This window comes from Lithobates pipiens, unplaced genomic scaffold, assembly GCF_037356315.1.
Source record: "Lithobates pipiens isolate NorthernLeopardFrog02 unplaced genomic scaffold, aLitPip1_a1.2 Scaffold_1, whole genome shotgun sequence".
NCBI lineage: Eukaryota > Metazoa > Chordata > Amphibia > Anura > Ranidae > Lithobates > Lithobates pipiens.
The window spans coordinates 229,393,615-229,417,709 of record NW_027507685.1 but is presented as its reverse complement, the minus strand read 5'-3'; the positions used below and the strand labels follow the sequence as shown (position 1 = coordinate 229,417,709).

Below are 24,095 nucleotides of genomic sequence, written 5' to 3'. Positions count from 1 at the left end.
AAGTTACTTGTATCATAGAATAAGATGATCTGCAAGACGTCTCACCTCCCCACATATTCTACACACTGTACACTACAACACAGAGAACAGGACATGATGGGATACTTACTACTGGTGGTCTTGTAGCCTTCTCCCCTCTCTGAAATATATAAATTATTGTGTTAGAAACAGGAAAACATTAAATAAAAGCTCATCACAATCTGTCAGCCAATATCCAAACTCAGAATTTTGAAGCTAGAAACATCCACAGATGGGGTATAACCCACCAGAAAAGACCCAAAACAGACTAATATAATTATAAATGGAAAAAAGTTGAAGAACGGATCCCTACTTTCTATAAATGACACTATGGATGCTGATAAAATAATAAAGAGACAATATCATTAGAGAATACTGGAGGCCGCCATTGCTGCAATCTCCCTTTGAGAATGCTCATTCCCTGGCTGTCTTGCTCATGTTTGGCTTCAGTGCTGTCTGAGTTGGTGACACAGAACAGATACAGTTAGTTATGGAATTGGACACTTTTTTCTGGCATTCATTTACAGCATGCTCGTTCCACGTCTGTGACCCCCCCCCAATGACCCTGGATGACCCCACCCCCCCTCTATTTTATACTTTTTGTTTTTTCCTTTGCATGGGTCCCCAGATTGGTCACATGATGTGCAGGGTCCTCTTCCTCTTCAAATATTTTTCTGCTAGTCGGTGGCTCTTGATGATACAGATAGCAGCGCTGCTATTAAGACATCAGTGCCTCTCCCTGCCCCAATGTACAGAGTACAGGGTGTCATAATGATGCCCCTCAAAAGCCGTCCCATGACCCTCTGCATTCACAGTATGTCCTCAGTCTCCCAGGTTGAATAAATGTGATTTCACCTGGAATACTGAGTGGGACGGAACCTCTTGGCCCCTCGCTTTGGTGCTCCTGCCAAACAATGCTTCCTGCCCTCCAAACTGTTCCAGCAGACCGAGAAATAATACCAGCCCTTTACCCCAATCACCGTACACAGACAAGATGTGGAGATAAAACCAAAGGAATGACTGTTTATTGAATAGACATACAGGTTTTTATGGTCACCACACGAACAATAAAAACCAAATATTTACCCAAAACATCACACAATGGTTTAGATAACAAGGCAGAGCTGACGCAAGGCTAATCCCATCACATAGGAACCTCCAAAAGTCAGCCAAATTAGCCAACAGACAGAAACAATAGGAGACTCAATTAACAATGGGAATGCACACCTAGGAGGCACACAATGGGAGAGACACACCTAATAAACACACAACACCTTAATAAACAGACTAGAGTCCCTGGTATCAGATTGCTTGAGCTGATTAGATTCCCATCTGCTCCGAGTCTCAGTCTGAAGCAGTCAGTCCTGGTTTGGACATAGAGATGCAAAAAATATATGTCTGTGGGTCCTCCAGTTCTCAGTCTGTTTTGGGAAGACATGGATTTGAATCTGAAGCAAGGCCACTCCATGTGTCCCAAATGCACACAGCTCCTAAGGAGTGGTGTTGCTTTAAAAGCCCAGGCCCATAGTCAGTGGATAGGAGGCTTGCCCCTAGTCCTCTCAGAAGCCTCTGTCCCAGTTTGGTTCGTCACACTGAGGACATCTTGTGGCAGAGAAGAGGTACTGTGAGAGACAGTGGAGTGGGGGGGCATTTACTGGACCCAGACTTTAAGCTCAGGGGGAATAGCAATGGTAGCTTCCATAATTGTCACTTTAAGCAATCAAATTCTTTTGAGCTTCATCCATTTATACTGTGAAAGAAAGTAACATGTGATAAAAATGTAATCACTTACTCTTGTAGAAAAAGATTCCAACAGCGACTGCAATGATGACAACAGCACAGACAATGCCAATAATCATAGCAAGTGGGAGACCATTATCAGGTTCTGAAAGAGATCCATGAGATGGTGGGAATAGTGAGTGAGAAGTTCAGGTGAAGATACTTTATAATAGAAGACATGTAATAATCAGACCTCATGTACACAGATGGGAAGAAACCGTAGATATGTCCAGTGTAAAATTCTGGGTGTTTTCCCACATCATATTCTTATAAATTTTGATGCTTCTGTGCATCACTGTGTACCCTTCATGCCCGTATGACATAATTACCGTACGCTGAACCTCTGTGTGCTTGTATGCATTGTACACACATCTGTAGGTAAATGCTGATGCACAGAAGCATCCGTGTTGACAAGCATAAAGCTGCATACAGCCAACCTCTAGAATAGCAGGCTGTACACAACGCCCGTGTCTTCCAGGGTGCGGGAAACTCCTGGAATTTTATGCTAGGCTTGTCTTTACCAAGCCAATTGAAATCAGCTGACAAATTCTTTGCAAAGTCTGTTCTGTTTGAGTGCAGATACTGTACATCATCTGACAGGAAGACTTTGTTTACATGCAGTCCGGGGTGCGGTTGAGCAGCGTTTTTTTATTTCCCTTCCAACTGCTCCTAATAGAACTACCATGATAGAAAGTGTGGTGTATATTCTGCAGCCATGATGCTCTGCATTGTGGTGCAGCAAAAATGATCCCCTTTGGGTTCATCTTCAGGTCTTTAGAGGTTAAAACAGGCAGTAAGTAGGTAGCATATTGCTTCCTCACCCCCTGTCAAATGCCCTTTATAGGCCGATTCACTGCAGATCACTCTTCAGAGGACACCGCCCACAGTCTTATTAATCAGCCACATTGCTCATGTAAAAGAAGAATAAACTGATTTTAGGTATCAATTAGGGATGCACTGAAATTTTCGGCTGCCATAGTAGGTGTATAGCGCAGGAGAGCCGCCTCCGTCGTCTGGTTCAATAGAGCGCCGGGAACATCACAGCTTTAATTTCAATAGCCGTGTGTTCCCCCGTCGCGTGCCGTCGCATACAGCCCCTCCCCCTTGTTCGGGGAACTTTGATAGACAGATCATCTGACCAGACGGCGGAGGCGGCTCTCCTCTCTCTTTGCTGCATCACTGGCTGCACGGGGGCATCGCCAACTACACAGGGGACACCACACTGGCTGCACGGGGGCATCGCCAACTACACAGGGGACACCACACTGACTGCACAGGGGACACCACACTAGCTGCACGAGGGGACAACACACTGGCTGCACGAGGGGACAACACACTGGCTGCACGAGGGGACAACACACTGGCTGCACGAGGGGAAAACACACTGGCTGCACTGGAGACAACACACTTATCTCTTTTATCAGGTCGCCAGTCTCTGACCACCTCCTGTACCATGTCGCCAGTCTCTGACCACCTCCTGTACCATGTCGCCAGTCTCTGACCACCTCCTGTACCCTGTCCCCAGTCTCTGACCACCTCCTGTACCATGTCCCCAGTCTCTGACCACCTCCTGTACCATGTTGCCAGTCTCTGACCACCTCCTGTACCATGTCCCCAGTCTCTGACCACCTCCTGTACCATGTCCCCAGTCTCTGACCACCTCCTGTATAAAAATATTTTTTAAAAACAGTCATTTTCGGTATCGGTGCTGTTTCGGTATCGGCCTAGTGCATTTTTCATTTTCGGTATCGGTACCAAAAAACCCATTCGTTGCATCCCTAGTATCAATCCCCAGCCGTTTTGATTGGCCGGGCTGAGAGACCGTCATGCCCATGCATGCTCGGGAGTTCAGTCATCTCTGCACTGCTGAAATTATACCCTGATCTGTGTGTGACTAGCTCACTGTACAGTGCAGACAGACAGGACAGCAACTTTAATGCAGAAGAGACATTGGGGGGTTATTTACTAAAGGCAAATAGCTTGTTCACTTTGCAAGAGCAATTTGAACTCTGCAAGGACATTTGCTAAAGAGCTTAGTAAAATGAGATGAAGCTTCACTCTGCAAAGAATACCCAATTACATTTTTGTTTGCACATGATTAGATGACAGAAGTCCCTCTTTTACTAAGGTCTGGAGTAAATTCACTTGAAAAGTGCCCAGTCTATTTGTCTTTAGTAAATCAGCCCCAGTATGTCTTTTCTGTATTAAAAATTCTGCCTGTTCACTTTTTTTTTCACACTGACGTTACACTTAAACTTATTTTTTTACTCATGGTGGCCGCAGGTCCTGGCTGCATTTCTCCTACAGACATGACTGTAGCTTCCCCTCGCCTTAATCACAGGGATTGGTCAGTGACCATCTTCTGTTCTTACGTAATGTAATATTTTTTAAAAAAAGTGACTGAGATAATAGTTCTGGATTATAGGAAACAAAAAGACAGTGCTCCACTAATATTAAAAATAGACAGAGTCAGGAAAAATGTAAAGAGAAGTGCAAAACAAATAAAATTGATCAATAATGCACTCACATTTAAAACCACAGAACGTCATTGCTGATTAAACGCGTAGGGTGGAGTCACGGCGGGTGAAGTCTTTGCGCACCGAATGCAGTGCCCATCTTAAAACTTTTTTTTTTTTAATCAAGCAATTTTTATTTATTTTTTATTATTAAACATACATACAGATGGGGGGCGCATGCACGCAGCTCGACGTGATGGACGTCTGCCACTAGAGCTCCGCACTCCTCACAATGGTTCCGGGACTTTATTGAGCCACCGCCAGCACAATTACCAGGCATCCCGCCGGTACGGTTCGCCGATACCCCCGAGCACCCCCCGGGATGGTCCTGACAGGACACCGGGGTAAATCGAAGCCGAAACCGATAAAGGAAGCGCTCGCGCGGGCCTCGTCCAAGATGGCCGCGAAGGCACAGGCACAGGCTCAGGCTCTCTCACAATGCCCCAGATCTCCCGCTGACACAGCTGACCCACGCAGCGACGATTCCGATGAGGAAGATAGACCCAGCATGGAGGACTTCCCCGCACTCCCAACCCCAGGTATGCCGCAAGCTGACCTTCTTGCTCACTTTGAAAAAATGCTCCATAAGGCCCTGAAGGCGACCTCTGAGCAAATAACTACTAAACTGACACGTGAGATACGTGAATTAGGACAGCGCACTGCTGACCTTGAGACCCGGGCAGATGATATGGAACTGACCCTTAAAGAACATGCTCAGTAGCATCTCACCCTTCGTGAGGAAAACGCAATGCTTCTTTCTCGGCTTTAAGACGCCGAGAATCGCTCCAGGAGGGAGAATCTGCGCCTCCGCGGCATACCAGAAATGGTGCAAGACATACAATCTTTTACTACAGCCCTATTCCAGGAGCTTTCCCCGTCAATTCCGATTGAACGCCTGGAATTTGATAGGATACACAGAGCCCTGACACGCCGTCAACCTGATGGTCCTCCGCGTGATATCATTGTAAAACTTCACTTTTTCAGGTCTAAAGAGCAACTACTCGCAGCTGCCCGCAGCAAAGAAGAGACCCTTACATTTCAAGGCCACACATACCAGTTATTTACTGACTTAGCCCCTCTTACAATCGCGAAACGGAGGGCCATGAAACCGCAGCTACAGGTGCTTATTCACCATCAAATCAAATACATGTGGCGTTTCCCTTTTGCTCTCCATTTCACCTATAATGGTCAACAGTACACTTGTGCCTCCCCAGAAGCTCTCCAAAGCCTCCTTGAGTCTCTACATCTAACAACACCAGAGCAACAATCTGAGACTTCACTTCCACGCACCCCTGCTCGTCTCACCCCTTATCCTCACACGGCAACCCCTAAACGAGATCCCAGGGACATGCGTTCTCCAAGATCCATCCGGAAGGGTACGCCAGCGAAAGCCTCTACCACAAACCCCTTTAGTCCTAGAGTATTTGTGCCTCACTGAACGGCTTCTTCCGCCTCATCGGTTACTTTCTTATTTTCACCCGTGTTGCGGGTGCTCTGAGCCTTAGCCCAATGGCTTGAATAGCCTGTTACGGTTATCGGACACCTGTGTGTTGGGTGAACTTTTGACTTTGACTTTGTTTTTGGTTTTTGATTTTTGATTTGCGATTTTTTAATTTTTGATTTTTTGAACCTTGATTTTTGATTCTCGATTTTTTGCTTTTGATTTGGGGTTTTTATTACTACACACTACAGCAGGTTCTCTCTCCTCCTCTTGTATTGCACCCATGGACCCCCTTGTCTAGTATGTTGATCTTTTGCTTACCAATAAGGTCCGTGGATCATGAGCTTTCGCTAGCTAAGGAGAATGCACTTGCTATGTCTAATGCCCTTTTTCAATGTCACCCTTATAAGTGAATTATCCCTTACCCTTCCTTCCCTTCCCCCCCATCTCTCCCCCCTCCCCCTTCCTTAACCCCCTGTAAGGATTAAGGTATATGTTGAAACAAAATGGTTGACCGTATGTCTTACTAAATACATGTATTTTTCTATCCTTCTCTGTAAAATAAGGACTCGTCATCTTTAGTCACGTACTCATCAAGAAGAGGCCGCATCAGCCCTAAAAAGCAGTCTACGCCCAGAAGATTGTCTTATCAGCTGATAACACCCGGAGAATTGTCTTTCCTTTGCAAAAATGTTGTTTTTTTACACTGCTGATGTTTGCTCTTTTCTGTCTATAAAAGATGTAATAAAGAAGCCTCAGAGCCAGAGTCAGTCAGAGAAAGTCAGAGTTACGACGGACTTCTGAGCAGAAATACTGAATACCTCTGTGTCTCTTTGCTTGGATAAGAACTCTAACTAACAATTGGGAAACGGTAACATAACCTGACAAATAGGTGACTTGTTGAGGTCACACCTAACATTTCTGGCGCCGCGAATAGGGACTCGCTGAAGAAACTACAAGAGGCGAACGAACATAAGGACAGAACGAAATGGTCGGGCACATCAAGAACCACAGACAAATCCTGCGCAGGTAAGAAAAGCTTTATTTTCTTATAAACTCTGTGCTTCTTAGATTTGTGCCCACCTGATCTGTCTGAATTGTTCTTCAGGTAAACACCAACCTCTGTAGTAAGCGGGTCTTGAACTTAATATTTTGGCTTATGTTACCGTTGTTTCTTGTCTGTCTACTTGTCATCTGTCTGTTGTGAATGAGATAAGCCCTGTTTGTATGGTGTGAATTGAAACATATATCATCCCAATGGGTAACGGAATGCGCCCTTAACTCGTAAGAGTACTTTGGGGGTCCGACACTTAAGTTTGATATACGCTTTTTGATTCATGAGCCTAAAAACGGGTTGAAAGTATAAGTCCTGACTGCCTCAATAAAGCAGGAATAAGAAACGAATGCTGAGAGATTCCATGGTAATGGGACGGAAATAAGGTCTCCACAAAGTCCCGGAGACCTAGTCATATGTGTTTGGCCACCAAAAGGGAATGCTTGTATATGTTGTAGCTGTCAGTCTGGTCATAATATTTGTCAGTTGGCTAGTATATAATGTAATTCGATTTCAGAAATCTCATCCAGGAGAGGTTTTTAGTATTTTGGCACCCTAGGAGGAGAAGGCAACGAGACACTTAGTAAGTGATCCAAACGCCACCTAGGCAGGACTGTCAAAATGGGCCAGACACATGGTAAACCCCAGGAGGAATCTCAGAAATGTTATGCTGTTAAAGACATAATTACAATGTTGTATGGGAAGGATAAGGCACAGGGCACAAATAGGATTCTCAAGAAATTGGGGATGGATGGAGAAAATGGATTAAGTGTAGAAGGTTGGGAAGAAATAAAGAGAGACAGACAGAGAGAGATATTGAAAAACGGATGGGTATCACAAATACAATGTTTAATTAAGGTTTCCAACAGGGCTAAAGAGGAGGGATGGGAGTATTGTCAGGAAAAGGGTGGATGGGATATGAAGGTCCGACACAAAAGTCTTCCTTCTGCTCCCGGCGATAGGGTAAATACGGGAGATACTCCACCTCCTTATAACACCACCACACCAGGTAATGAAAGACCAAAACTTTATCCTTCCTTAAGAGGAAGAGGATGGGTATGCCGAGTATGCGGTACCCAGAATACAGACTGGGCACAGGAATGTGTGCATTGCGGCGCTCAAAGACCAGAGCCCGTAGCTCCAGTCCATAGTCGGACTAGGGTAATACAAGTAAATAATCCAAATGCGGGTCAAGCAGGACAGCCACCTACAGTGACTCAAGTCGTTCTGAGGACATGGACACCTTGGTCGGCTGACACTCTTATGGCATTAATACAGAATGCTCCTGATCCCGTAGCAAAACCTGCCGCATTCTGTAGATTCGTGACACAATTACTAGACACACATGAAGCAACTTGGCAAGATGGGGAAGATTTGTGTAGACATAAAATGACACTAACGATGTTTAATCAATTTATGAATGAAATTGCTCCACATAGACCACAAGGGGATCCAGCGGCAGATCCACCAGGAATACATCCTCGTCATATAGACTCTAGACCCCTGTTTATTGCTCAGTTACGAGAATTTTGCCAAGGGAAACAGCAGGAAAGGGGTTCGACAGCGCCCATAAAACAGGCCCCAGGTCAGACTGTTACAGAATTTTACCTCAACATGGAAAGCATGATGGCTGACGAAGGTCTAGATTTAGCCTTACCCATCACCATTAGGGCTTTCAATCGACAGTTTATGGAAGGACTAGTACCCCAAATAGGTGACAAACTGAAGGCATGTACTCCCGAATGGAGAGCCATACGGGACAGAGGAACATTGTTGCAGAAAGCACAAGGCATAGAGGCTGATTTAGCAGAAACTAAACCCAGAAGGACACCGGGAGTTAACACTGTTGCCCGGGTCAATGAAGGAGGGAATTCCTCCCGTAAACCTCTTACCTGTTATTACTGCAACAAGGTGGGACATATAAAAAGAGACTGTAGGAAAAGGATAAAAGACGAACAGGAAGGAAACACGGACAGAGACACGAGGGACTACAGACAGAGGCGTACCAATGATAGGGACGATCCGACCGCATGACTTGCCCCAGTCCTAGCTGAATCAGAGAACAAAATGCTCCACATGTTGATGAAGGTGGAAGGTAAACATATTCCTTGTTTGGTTGACACAGGAGCGTCACACAGTCTGTTGTCTGATTCAGTAGTCCCTCCACACATGACATCCCGTGACACCATACCCATAAGTGGTTATGACGGTCTTTTGTCCGATGCCCCACTGACTAAACCTTAAAAAGTAAAAATAGGGGGAATGGCTACCGCCTGACACTTGTGTATTGTTGCAATATGGAGACTTGTTTAAAAGCCACTCTCTCATTGTTACAATTCCTGGCTGAAAAAGGGTGCAAGGTGAATAGAACTAAGTTACAGGTATGTCAGAAAAAGGTTGTCTTTTTGGGCCACTGTATATCCCAGGGTACTCGACATCTCACTGAAGACCGAGTCCAGGCCATAAGACAAATGAATATCCCACGCAACTTTAAGCAACTTCATATGTTTCTGGGAATGGTGTCATATTGTAGACAATGGATACCACATGCCAGTTCTCTGATGCAGCCATTATATGATTGCTTGAAAATAGTACCCTATGTACTCACAGAAGCAGGTCATGAATCTTTTAGCACCTTAAAAAGGTTACTGATTTCGGCACCTGCGATCGGGATCCCTGATTATACCAAAACATTTCATTTGTACATTGCTGAAATCACGGGACACGCAACAGGGGTGTTGACACAACAACACATCAAACAAAGGCCGGTAGCATACTTCTCGGCGGCTCTCGATCCTGTCTCTAGAGGATCACCGTCCTGTGTACGAGCAGTCGCAGCAGTGTCAATTATCATTGACAAATCCTCAGAAATTGTCTTAGACAATCCTGTAGTGGTACATACCACACATGACATACACGCCATCTTGTCACAGGTCCAACCAAAACACATATCAATGGCAAGGCAGCTGCGTCTACAATGCACTTTGCTCCTACCCCCCAATGTTACCTTTCAGCGATGCACTTCTTTTAACTTAGCACAGCTTTTACCATTACAGACAGATTTGACAGGGGGGAGTAATGATGATAATGGTGTAGATACAGCACAAGATACTCAGGATTCTGACACACTTTCATTTCATGACATAACATCTGATGAACACGATTGTTTTCAACTTATGGAACAAGAAACCACGGGGTTCCCACATGTCACAGACATACCCATTGCAAATGCAGAACACACACTGTACATAGATGGTAGTAGATTTGCCGATGACAAAGGTAAATATCACACAGGTTATGCTGTGGTAACGGACACACAGGTAATTGAGGCAAAGTCACTACCAGCACACATGTCGGCACAAGAAGCGGAACTAACCGCTCTAGAGAAAGCCCTAGAACACTTGGAGGGACAAGAAGGGAACATTTACACTGATTCCGCATACGCCTACGGTGTGGCACATGATTATGGCCACATATGGAAAGCTAGAGGTTACCTTACAGCAGCAGGCACACCTGTTAAACATGGTGAAGGAATCAAAAGAGTCCTGAACAATCTTCAAAAGGTTATAAGAGTAGCCATCATGAAGATAGCGGCACACACGAGCGCAAAAACAACTGAGGCAAAAGGAAACGCATTTGCAGATTTAACTGCAAAGAAGGCAGCTCTAGGGGAAGTAAGCCCTGAGACCTTAGCCACGGTACAGGTGAGTATGCCCGAAACCACATGGCAGCAGCTAATCGAACTACAGGAACAAGCAGGGGCTATTGAGAAGGACCGTTGGGTTAAGGAGGGAGCTGCACCAGGCCTTGACAATGTATGGAGAGAAGGAGACAAAATATGTCTACCCGCTTCTCTATACCCCGCAATGGCAGCGGCTGTCCACTTACCCACTCATGTCAGCTCCAATTCTATGTATAGGATTGTAAGCCAAGGATGGCTAGCCCCTGGATTCAGTAGTACTGCAAGGAACTACTGTGCTGCATGCCAAATCTGTCTGATTAATAACCCAGGACAGAGAGTGAAAACCCCACGTAAACATCAGGTCCGGGCCCAATATCCCTTTCAGAGACTGCAGATTGACTACATACAAATGCCTAAGAGCGGCCCCTTTGAATTTGTTCTCGTGTGCATCTGCCTATTTTCAGGCTGGTCCGAAAGTTATCCTGTGAAATCAGCTACGGCAAAAGCCACCGCCAAGAAACTGATTACTGAGCTGATACCTAGGTTTGGTCTCCCAGAAACAATAGAATCAGATAGGGGGACACATTTCACGGGAGAAATAATGCAAAATGTGATGGCAATGTTAGGGGTTCAACAAAGTTTTCATACTCCTTACCACCCACAGAGTTCAGGATCAGTAGAAAGAGTAAATGGTACAATCAAGCTGAAAATACAAAAAGCCATGCAGGAGTTGAACAAACCATGGCCTGAGTGCCTAGCTTTAGCTTTGTTCTCTATTAGGTACACCCCAACAGGAAAAACAGGGTTATCCCCATATGAAATACTGTTTGGAAGTGCACCTAGATTAGGTTTATATTTTCCTCAAAGTATGCAATTACAATGTGATAGGTTAACTACGTATGTAATACAGTTGCAACAGCGTCTGACTAAAATCCACAAGAGTGTGTATTCTTCTCTTCCAGACCCTAATTCTGTCACAGGTACACACGATCTACAACCAGGAGACTATGTGTATGTAAAGAAACATACCAGAAAGACACTGGAACCAAGGTTTGAAGGTCCTTTCCAGGTGCTATTGATTACAGCAACCTCAGTGAAATTGGAAGGGAAACCTACCTGGATCCACGCTTCTCATTGTAAAAAGGAGCCAGTTGGCAAATGACAACATGTATCTTTTTATTGTTTCAGTAATTCTGGCTAATAGTTTGGTTACCTCACAGAATAAAATATACAAGGATGAAGGATTTTCTAAAAAAATGTTATTACTGAAGTTTAAATATGCTTATGCCCAGAAGTCAGGATATGAGAAATGTTGGATTTGTAGCAAATTACACCCCAGCACAGCAAGTATACCACTGATGGCAGTTCCTATAAACTATACTGATCTTGCTAACAGTAGCATTAACATAATTAGAACAAATACCAGCGAGACAGTAATGTTTAAGTCAAATGGTCTCGCCTTTTCCCCTGATTGGTGTTTCAACTTAGGGAACACAACGGGAGGAAATGGAGAATGCCAAGACAGCAAGTTTAATTTGTCCATTGTCGTATTAAATGGAAGCTTCTATCCCAGTAATTCCAGCACACACCAGACATTATCTGACTTCCTCACTAACATTGTGGATAATAATGTTAGGTGGTTAGTATCCAACTTATCCCTCTATGGATACACCTCTCGTTATAGAAATGATATCAGTTCAAGATCAGTAGCACTGGGAAATAATATATATATCTGTTGTGAGGATAAATGTTATACTTGGATACCTAGAAAAGCTCAGGGATGGTGCTACCTCGCAAGTTTAGTACCAGTAATGGGAGTAGTAGGTGATGAACGAGGTGATCACCTATTAGAAGCTAGCATGCACCCTAGATATCCCCTCAGGTATCGTAGTAAAAGAGAAATATTCCTGAAGAAGGACATGGCATGGGCTTGGTTCCCGTCCTGGACAGGATGGGGTATAGACTTAATGAAAAGACTAAATAACTATACAGGAATTATTAATGATGTTTTGGAGAAAAACTCTGATGACATTACTAAGTTAAATCTGGAGACCAGAGCCATCAGACAACAATTAGAATTACATGAATTAGCAATTGAAAGTATGAGTGCAGCACTGACAGGACTCTGTGAAACTACTGAGGACTATGAGTGCTGTACTTGGATACATAACACCAGCATTGAGGTACCTGACTATTATGACATCATTGCACAACACCGTACGGAAGTAAAGAATTTACAAGAGAAGGCCCGAAATATTGGTCGCGACTGGGATCCGTTTGGTGGAACTTTTAGTTTCTCAGGGTTATTCTCTTGGGTTAAGAAGGCAGCAATGACAATTATAGTGGTGCTCTTATTCGTATTTTTCTTTTATGCATGCTTTAAACTGCTCATGTGCTTTTGCAAGAAAGCCAAGGTAAATGATGCGGAAAAGATGGAACTTTTGTGAAGATAGGTAGATTTAGATCCTTGACATCACCCATCTGTCAGAAAAGCCACTCTTCCTGAATTTTAGATGTTGGTACTGTCCAGGGGGATGGGTGTATACCCCTCTGACAACTCGCGGTCAGGGAGAGTACTCTGGATATAGGCTGACTAGAACTTGTTCAGGTGGACCCAGGGCAAGAGGGAGGGGTGATGTCAAAGGGGGAAATGTAAGGATTAAGGTATATGTTGAAACAAAATGGTTGACCGTATGTCTTACTAAATGCATGTATTTTTCTATCCTTCTCTGTAAAATAAGGACTCGTCATCTTTAGTCACGTACTCATCAAGAAGAGGCCGCATCAGCCCTAAAAAGCAGTCTACGCCCAGAAGATTGTCTTATCAGCTGATAACACCCGGAGAATTGTCTTTCCTTTGCAAAAATGTTGTTTTTTTACACTGCTGATGTTTGCTCTTTTCTGTCTATAAAAGATGTAATAAAGAAGCCTCAGAGCCAGAGTCAGTCAGAGAAAGTCAGAGTTACGACGGACTTCTGAGCAGAAATACTGAATACCTCTGTGTCTCTTTGCTTGGATAAGAACTCTAACTAACAATTGGGAAACGGTAACATAACCTGACAAATAGGTGACTTGTTGAGGTCACACCTAACACCCCCCTCCCCCCTTTTTTTTTCTTTTTTTTTCCTTCCCCATCCCCCATCTTCCCCCTGCACACAGGATTTGATATTAATATTGTTATCTATATTCCTTTGTTACACTATGTTCTTTGAAGTTCGTTGTAAATGTATGCTTTATGCCTTTAATTGAGTGGTTTTAAGCCGTCTTGGCAAGTTTTATGTTATTACCAATAATGCTTTCTTCTGTCCCGGTATGTTGCGAGGGACAGCCACTGCTTCCCCCTCACCTGGTGCGCCCTCCCCATGGCGGATACGTCTGCCCTCGGGACCGCGCACATAAGAGTCGGGCGATCCGGATTTTTCCGACTCGCACCAGCTTACTTATTATTCGCCTTACATACTTGCTCTGATGTTCTCCTATCTTTCTCTTCCTACACTCTTTTTGCTCCTAATTCTCTCTCTTTTCTTGCCTTTCTTACTACTTGTTGTCGGTTGGCCTGGGGAGACCCCGGGTTTCGCTATAGTATCCATCCATGTTTTGACCCATGGCCCCCCTGAATATATTATCACTTAATGCAAAAGGTCTCAATTCCCCTAATAAACGGGTCAAGGCATTCCGCTCTTTCGTGTCTTTAAAAGCGGGGATAGTAGCACTACAAGAAACGCACTTTTCCACATGAAGTACCCCTAAATTCTTCAATAGCAGTTACCCTTTGGTGTATACAGCCTCTGCGGCAACAAAGCAAAGAGGGGTCCTCCTGGCTCTCCATCGTTCCCTCCCGTTTACTTTTGCCTCAGTTATCCAAGACCCTGAGGGGTGATACATCATCATGTCGGGCTCTCTTCAAGAATCTGAAGTAACTTTAGTCTCCTACTATGCCCCCAACTCAAATCCTATCCCCTCCTTTTCTCACCTTTTCCAGGTAATTAAAACTCACCTTAAAGGCACCTTGATTATGTGTGGAGACTCAAACCTAGTTATACACCCATCTATGGATAAATCTCCCTATGCACCAGACCACCTTTCATTATCGGTTAAGTTCCGATCTTTACTCCAACAATACTACTTATTAGATATGTGGAGGGAATGTAATCCCGCAAAGAAAAATTATTCTTTCTACTCTTATCCTCATAATTCATTTTCCAGGATAGATCACATATTTATCCCTGTAGCATCCTCCCCTGTCTTGCTTCAATCCTTTATTCACCCAATCACCTGGTCCGACCATTGTGCAGTGATTACCACTATCTCTTCGCTCATACCGCAATCTAACGAAAGGTTTTGGCGTATGAACGATAAATATCTCACGAACGAATCTTTTCGGCTTGATATCGAAGTAGCTCTACGTGATTATCTCGTGCACAATGCCGTGCCAGGCACCTCCCCTGTTCTTTTATGGGAAGCGCATAAGCCTGTTATACGGGGTAAATGCATTTCTACCGCCTCTTTCCTCAAAAAAGATAGACTTGAACGTATACAGCGCCTAGAATCCGATTATCAACGCCAGTTCCTGCTGTTTCAGGCTACACCTTCGGAGGCGAGCAAGTCTAAGTTGGACAACATCCGTCTCGAATTGGACTTGCTCTTTTCTGAAGCGGCTGACAAATCCTTGCGCAGGGCCTATCATTCTATTTACACAAAATCTAACAAGCCTGACACATTTTTAGCTCTTCGCCTTAGACAACCAGAGCGTACTCACAAACCAATTAGGCTTAAACTCCACAATGGGACCCATACCAGCAACCCGGCCAGAATCGTAAACGAATTCTCTAAACGCCTCGCTAAATTATACGAATCTCCTGCCCCCTTTCCTCTAGATAAAGCCGAGGCTTTATTTGGTAATTTACCGATTCCTTCCCTCTCTACCCCCATTCGCAATGCCTCTGAGGAAGAAATTTTTGCCTTCCGAGGTACTTCAAGCCATAAAATTACTTAAACCTAACAAACAACCTGGTCCTGATGGGTTCACAGGGTTATATTATAAAAAATTTATGGAAGTCCTGGCCCCTCTCTTGGTGAACTCCTTTAATGCTCTGCTGAAAGGGGGACTATTCGGTAACGAGACGCTTACAGCCTCGGTCTCTGTGATACCCAAACCTGATGCTGACCACTCTGTATGGTCCAACTACAGGCCGATATCACTCTTGAATCTAGATGTCAAACTTCTAGCAAAAATTTTGTCCACACGCCTGAACCCACATATTGGAGGGCTGATTCATAGAGATCAGGTAGGATTCATTCCCAAGCGTCAAGCCAGTGATAACGTGCGCCGGGTTATTCTATTACAATATTTAGCGAGAGCTCGGGGTGTCCCTATGCACCTTCTGTCTCTCGACATTCGAAAAGCATTCGACACTGTCTCCTGGCCCTATCTTATGTATATTTTAACTAAATGGGGCTTTGGCCCTCACTTCCTTCGCTGGATTGAGGCCCTATATGCCAATCCCCAAGCATTCGTTCGATACTCCGGCTTTAACTCTAACAGATTTCCGATCCAACGTGGCACTCGGCAGGGGTGCCCTTTGTCGCCCCTGCTTTTTGCCCTTGCCATTGAGCCCCTGGCAGCTTTGATTAGATCTAACCCCGACATCAGGGGGTTAGAAATAGCCTCCACAACCCATAAATTATGTCTCTTTGCGGATAACGCCCTATTATTTATAACTTCACCCCATACTACTTTACCTAACTTGTTTAAACTCCTTGACTTGTTTGCACAAATCTCAGGCCTCGAAGTGAACCAGGCTAAGTCTAAGGCTTTAGCGGTATCCCTTCCTGTTGAGACGCTTCAAATTTTACGCACAAATTACGCATTTCAATGGTCCACTTCCTATATTCCCTATCTAGGTGTGAAATTAACCAGTAATCCAGCACACTTATACCAAATTAATTATTTACCCATGCTTCGTAAATTATCTTCCCTCCTTAACTCCTGGCAACCCCTATGTGTATCCTGGCTTGGTCGCATTGCGGCTGTTAAAATGTCCCTACTACCCAAGTTGTTGTATTTATATAGAGTACTCCCGGTCATGGTTCCATTATACTTTCACAAGGCCATTCAAAGTCGAGCCTTCAAATATATATGGGGTGGCATCAGACCCAGGGTTTCTAAGGCTGTTCTTTTCCGACATAAACTCCGTGGGGGCCTGGGTATTCCACATTTTAGGAATTATTATTATGCAGCTCAGATATCACAATTGACCTTATATCACGCCGTGTCCGAAATACCACTGTGGGTCAGTCTGGAAGCAGTGGAGGCACATCCCATCTCTGTCTCCAATTTACTTTGGCTTCCCCCACAGACCTGCAGATCACTTACGAACCCCATTACGAATCACTCCCTTAAAATTTGGCATAAGGTATGTACTCCCTTCAAACTGCTATCTCCACATTTTCCCCTGCTTTCATTTATAGGTCACCCGAATTTTTATCCGGCTTTTGCAGAACCGCTTACTTTTACAGCTTGGTCCCGAGCAAACCTTACAAGAGTTTGTGACTTCTCCTCGAGAGGAACCTTTGCAACATTTTCTGACCTACAGGCACGGGCCCATCTGCCCCCCGTAGAATGTTTTCACTATCTACAGATAATTCACTTTTTCCGAGCACATATTACCCTTCACCCTAATCTTAACTCCATGTCCTCATTTGAATCCATATGCTCCTCTGATCCCCATGCCCCGGGCATTATCTCATGTCTATATTCTTGCCTTTCCAATACATCTGAAGACCTCCCACCTTATGCTACCGCATGGGCCAGGGATTTGTCACTTAACCTTGACTCAGAATCATGGACCGATATATGGACCAACACTAAAAATTCATCGCAAAATGTTGTGGCATCTGAAGCAAACTACAAGGTCCTGATGCGGTGGTATCTGGTCCCCTCTAGAATATCCAAATTTGTACCTGGCTATTCGCCTGATTGCTTTAGGGGCTGTAAGGAACGGGGCACCCACCTCCACATTTGGTGGACATGTCCCGTCGTGGTAAATTTCTGGTCCTCGGTCTTCCATTTGCTAACTACATTGTTACAATTCCCTGTGATCCCAGACCCAGCTTCAGCATTGTTGAACTGTTTGCCCCAAGATCTTAATAAAGCCCAAAATCGACTTTTCCTTCAAGTGATAACTGCAGCTAAACAAACGATTGCGAGAGCCTGGAGGACACCATCCCTGAATATAAGGCCGCGTACACACGGGCGGACTGTTCGCCCAACCTTGTCCGCTGAACAGTGTTTGGGCGGACAGTCCACCCGTGTGTGGGCTTTCAGCGGACAGTTTCAGCGGACAGTTGGACGGACAAAGTCTTTCGGAAATTCCGAAAAACTGTCCGCTGAAACTGTGTTTGAGCGAACAGTCCGCCCGTGTGTAGGCTACTTTCGAAATGAGCAAACTGTTCCCGCTCGGAAAGTCCGCCCATTTCGAGCGCGTGTACAGGTAGGCGGGGCCCGCGAAGGAGACGTCGCGGGCTCCGCCGCCTGGAATGGGCTTAAAGGGGAACCCCAACACCGAAAAAAATCGGCGTGGGGGTTCCCCCAAAGTCCACACCAGACCCTTGTCCAAGCACGCTACCCGGCCGGCCAGGAAAGGGGGGCGAGCGAGCGCGCCCCCCCTCCTGAGCCGTACCAGGCCGCGTGCCCTCAACATTGGGGGTGCCTTGGGGAAGGGGGGGCCGCGCGGCCCCCCCACCCCAAAGCACCTTGTCCCCATGTTGATGAGGACAAGGGCCTCTTCCCGACAACCCTGGCCGTTGGTTGTCGGGGTCTGCGGGCGGGGGGCTTATCGGAATCCGGGAGCCCCCTTTAAGAAGGGGGCCCCCGGATACCGGCCCCCCACCCTATGTGAATGAGTATGGGGTACAATGTACCCCTACCCATTCACCTGTGAAATAAAGTACAAAAAAAAAACACAACACAGGGAAAAAATATTTTATTGCACAGCTCCGGGGGTCTTCCGTCTTCGGGGGTCTTGTCCCCCTCTTCGGTTCTTCTGCCGGGCCACCACGCCTTCTTATAGCTCTTTTACAGGCGGTGGCCCGGTCTTCTGTCGCCGTCTTCCGTTCTTCTGCCGCCGCCTTCGGTTCTTCTGCCGGGCCACCGCGCCTTCTTATAGCTCTTTTTGAGGCGGTGGCCCGGTCTTCTGTCGCCGCTGTCGCCGCCGCCGCCGCCGCCTTCCGTTCTTGTTCTTCTTGTTCTTCTTCTTCTTCTCCTGGAGATGTTGACTCGACGAGCTCTCCGGCCGGAATGCCAGGGACGCGCTCTGCTGCCACTTATATAGTGACAATGGGGCGGTGTCATATGGTATATGTCACATGGGTTGGTCACATGGGTTGATGTCACATGGGGACTATGACATCGTAAGGGGGCGGGGTCACCATGTGACCAACCCATGTGACATATACCATGTGACCCCGCCCCATTGTCACTATATAAGTGACCGCACAGCGCGGCTCTGGCATTCCGGCCGGAGAGAGCGACGTGTCAACATCTCCTGGAGAAGAACAAGAAGAACAAGAAGAAGAACAAGAACGGAAGGCGGCGGCGACAGAAGACCGGGCCACCGCCTGTAAAAGAGCTACAAGAAGGCGCGGTGGCCCGGCAGAAGAACCGAAGGCGGCGATAGAAGAACGGAAGGCAGCGGCGACAGAAGACCGGGCCACCGCCTGCAAAAGAGCTACAAGAAGGCGCGGTGGCCCGGCAGAAGAACCGAAGAGGGGGACAAGACCCCCGAAGTCGGGAGAAGAGGCCGGCGGCGGGGAGGAAGAAAGCCGGACTCCTCCGCTAGCAAAAGAGCTACACGAAGATAGCGGAGGAGTCCGGCGAGAAGACCCCCGAAGACGGAAGACCCCCGGAGCTGTGCAATAAAATATTTTTCCCTGTGTTGTGTTTTTTTTTTGTACTTTATTTCACAGGTGAATGGGTAGGGGTACATTGTACCCCATACTCATTCACATAGGGTGGGGGGCCGGTATCCGGGGGCCCCCTTCTTAAAGGGGGCTCCCGGATTCCGATAAGCCCCCCGCCCGCAGACCCCGACAACCAACGGCCAGGGTTGTCGGGAAGAGGCCCTTGTCCTCATCAACATGGGGACAAGGTGCTTTGGGGTGGGGGGGGCCGCGCGGCCCCCCCTTCCCCAAGGCACCCCCCATGTTGAGGGCACGCGGCCTGGTACGGCTCAGGAGGGGGGGCGCGCTCGCTCGCCCCCCTTTCCTGGCCGGCCGGGTAGCGTGCTCGGACAAGGGTCTGGTGTGGACTTTGGGGGAACCCCCACGCCGATTTTTTTCGGCGTTGGGGTTCCCCTTTAAGCCCATTCCAGGCGGCGGAGCCCGCGACGTCTCCTTCGCGGGCCCCGCCTACCTGTACACGCGCTCGAAATGGGCGGATTTGCCTCCGCCTTACGTGGGCGAGTCCGTTCATTTCAAAAGTTGAGCGAACTGTTTGGCAAACAGTTCGCTGAAACAGTCCGCTCGTGTGTGGGCAAGTCCGCTCATGCAAATTTTGAGCGGACTGTTTGCCGAAACTGTTGGACGGACAAGGTTGGGCGAACAGTCCGCCTGTGTGTACGCGGCCTAACTGAAACTAAGCATAGAATCACACAGGCGATGATACATGCTAAAATAGAAGCAGTTGTGTTGGATAGGATCCCATTATTTAACAAAATATGGCAGCCATGGGTGGACCATTTTCTACCAAAAGATTTTGATTCACGTCTTTTGGCCCCTTAGCCCTCGTAATTTGATATTCTGGGTTCTGGGGCTCCCTCAGGCCTCCCGACCATACCTCTTTCTCCCCTTTTCTTTGCTTCCTTTCCCACCTTGAACCTCTTTTCCTGTTCTTCTTCTTTCCTCTCATCCTGTCTTCCTCTCTCTTCTCTTTTCTCTCTCCCTACTACATGTATAATATTCATCCAGCGGAACTTTATGCTATGACATCATCTGTGGTAATAGCTGCCACTACAGCACTGTTCGTTACATGTTTTTTCTCTTATGGTAACTGTTAGTTTCTTTTTTTTTATTTTCCCTTGACTTTCTTCCTGGACGCTTTTTGTTTGTTAGCTTTCTTACGCGAAGGGCACACGAACGTGCTTTAGCACTGTTTGGACTATCTGCATTTGCGAATTTTAGTAGCAGCTCATTTGACTATAATCTGTTACAGATACTAATGTAAACTGTTCTGCTTATTTCTATGTGTCTTACTTGACTTTTCAATAAAATATTTGAAACAAAAACATACATACAGATATGTCACATTAATCCATGAAGTATCAAAAAATGTAAACTTTCTAATGTGGTTTTCTATTTTTTTTTAAATGTGAAAGCATTATTTTACTAAATTGACTTTAAAAAACATACTGTACTATGAGATACCTCTGCCTTTCTTTTTGACTACTACCCATTGGGAGTTCTGATGGTCACCATGGTAGGAACAACTACTGAATATGTTTACCCAAGGGAGAAGTTGAGAGATGTTCCATTTCAGAAGGAGATGTCTGACTGTGCTTTTTGATTGCAAGGTCAAATGTATTTGGTCAGATACTGACTATGCAGTTTGAGGGTTTGTGTCACACATCCTTATTAGCACCACCTACCATCCATTTAAAGAGGAAGTAAACCCTGATGGGTGTTACTTCATCTTTGTCTCCCTGCAAAGGCAAAGCATAATGGGCTACTATGCATCACACTTACCTGACACAGGAGCCAGTGATGTCACCGCTGTCCCCTGTAGCACGAAGTGTCCATCTTTTCCGGCGATGTGAGTGGCCGGAGAATCAATGATGTCACTCCCACGCGCGGGAGCCGCCACTAATGGCATATTGCCGTTAGCAGCGGCATGCTCAGTGCCGTAGACAGCAGTGCCTGTCTTTTTGCAAATATCTCCTAAACTGTGTAGGTTTAGGAGATATTTCATGGACCTACAGGTAAGCCTTAATCTAGGCTTACCTGTAGGTCAAAGTGGTCTGTAAGGGTTTACAACCACTTTAAGGACGTTATGGACTTACCTGATCAATTTTAATTGGATTTGCACCTCTTTGTTCATCCCTTTTCCAGGCTCTATTTTTAATATTCGTGGAGAGCCGCCTTTTTCATATAATTGTGTTTATATTGTAGCCTGCAATATTGTGTCAGCTGCTCATTTCTTGACAATTAGAGCCTTTGCGCAGGTACTATTTGTGATTTAATAGTTTTGGATTGGCAATTCTATTTTCAAGACATGTTGTGAATATGAACACAGAGAGGTTAATTTACTAGAGGCAAATAGCCTGTGCACTTCGATAGTGCAGTTGCTCCAGAGCTTAGGGTACTTAATGAGATGAAGCTTCACTTTACAAAGAATACCCAATCAAATGGAAGGAAAATAAAAACCAGCATTTTGCTTGCACGTGATTGCAGTGGCATAGCGCGGGTTGTCAGCACCCGGGACAAGGCAAGTAATTTGCGCCCCTAACTTGCGGACTTTTAGCACTTCCCTGAGTCCTGTCCATTCCCTTCCTACAATAGTACTAACCAACCTGATTCCTATACTGACCACTACACTACACTGACCACTATACTGACCACTACACTGACCACTATACCAGGGATATGCAATTAGCAGACCTCCAGCTGTTGCAGAACTACAAGTCCCATGAGGCATAGCAAGACTCTGACAGCTACAAGCATGACACCCAGAGGCAGAGGCATGATGGGACTTGTAGTTTTGCAACAGCTGGCGGTCCGTTAATTGCATATCCCTGCACTACACTACACTACACTGACCACTATACTGTCCACTACATTACACTGACCACTATACTATCCTACCTACAGTATTCTTATACTGACCACTACACTGCATGACCCTAGCTGCTCTTCTACTCTCTCTCTCTGGCTGCTCCCTCTCCCCAGATCATGTCCAACCCGGACCAGCCCAGCAACACGACTCTTGTGATCACAGGGGAGCCTCACCTTCTCTTCTTTGTTCTCCATTGGTCCGGAAGGTTGGAGAAGACAGTGGCGGCTCACAATCTTGATTGTTTGTGTGCCCCATGCTCCGTCATGTTCAGACTCTGTGCCCTGTGATTGGGCGTATGGGGCTGGCCTGTTAATGATCATGGTTGCTCCTGGAGTCCCACCTCTGCACATGACCTCATTCGCCCAATCACAAGGTGACGGAAACTGAACATTTGCAGAGGCGGGACTTCAGGATCTACCGTGATCATGGACAGGCCAGTCCTGCCGCTGCACATGACCCCATACGTCCAATCACAGGGCGCTAGAGACTGAACATGGTAGCCAGAGGATGGGGACACAGGAAAGTAAATTTAGGAGGAGGCAGCCAGAATTTCACCCCCTAAATGTTGCGCCCAGGGCCACGGCCCCCTCCGCACCCCCCAAGCCACACCACTGCGTGATTGGATGATGGAAGTCAGCAAAGCTTCTGCTCATTTACTAAGCTCTGGAGTAATTGCCCTTGCAGAGTGCACTTTGTAAATCAAACCCAGACTGTCCTTATCTTTCTCCATCTATACAATGTATGACAGTTCTATTGGTGCAAATGTACAGAGCACATATATCAGGAGGAAGAAATAAATACACATTGCATGGATATTTTAATGATTTCTCTTAAAATAAAAAAAAATATATTATATACAGTGGAACCTCGGATTGCGAGTAACGCGGTTAACGAGCGTTTCGCAATACAAGCACTGTATTTTTAAAAATCATAACTCAGTTTGCGATTGTTGTCTCTTAAAACGAGCATGATTCAGGCCAAAGTGGTGTGCAGTACCGCTTTTGGCCTGAGGTGGGGGGCCCCGGAGCCGAGCAGAGCTGAACGTCATGTTTGAAAATGCACAGAAAGGCCCGAGCCCAGCACGGCTGACCTCGGGAAATCTCGGGTAGGAAGTCTTTCCAAGGTCAGCCGAACTTTCCTCATGCCTTTTTGGCCATTTCTGAGGCTCTCCGATGCCCTCCCCCGCCTCTGGCCGCATGCGGTATTGCATCCCACTGAAGTCAATGTTGAACAATTTATTTTCGTTTCCATTGACTTCAATGGGAAAACTCACTTTGATATGCGAGTACTTTGGATTATGAGCATACTCCTGAAACAGATTATGCTCGTAATCCGAGGTTCCACTGTATATATATTCTCACACACACACACGTGCTCATAATTTTACATACCCTGGCAGAATTTATGATTTCTTAGTAATTTTTAAGAGACTATGAATGATAACACAAAAACATTTCTTTCACTCATGGTTAGTGTTTGACTGAAACCGTTTATTATCAATCAAATGTGTTTACTCTTTAGAAATCATAATGACAACAGAAACAATCCAAATGACCTAGATAAAAAGTTTACATTAATACTTATGTAAACTGTGTATTGCCCCCTTTAACATCAATGACAGCTTGAAGTCTTTTGTGGTATTTGTGGATGAGGCTCTTTATCTTCTCAGATGGAAAAGCTCCATTCCTCTTGGCAAACAGCCTCCAGTTCCTGTAAATTTTTGGGTTGTCTTGTATGAACGGCACATTTGAGATCTCCCCAGAGTGGCTCAATGATAT

General features: G+C 45.8%; 1 protein-coding gene across 2 annotated transcripts in view; it reads right to left on the bottom strand.

The window, feature by feature from the left end:
- LOC143984130 (class I histocompatibility antigen, F10 alpha chain-like) overlaps positions 1 to 24,095 on the bottom strand; it is a 174,296-nt gene that overhangs the window by 425 nt on the left and 149,776 nt on the right. For both annotated transcript variants that reach the window (XM_077484443.1, XM_077484449.1), the window contains exons 5-6: positions 1,811 to 1,903; positions 110 to 139 (exon numbers count right to left, since the gene is read on the bottom strand). In XM_077484443.1, coding sequence (XP_077340569.1) covers positions 110 to 139; positions 1,811 to 1,903 — 123 coding nt within the window. The remainder of the gene's footprint in view (positions 1 to 109; positions 140 to 1,810; positions 1,904 to 24,095) is intronic.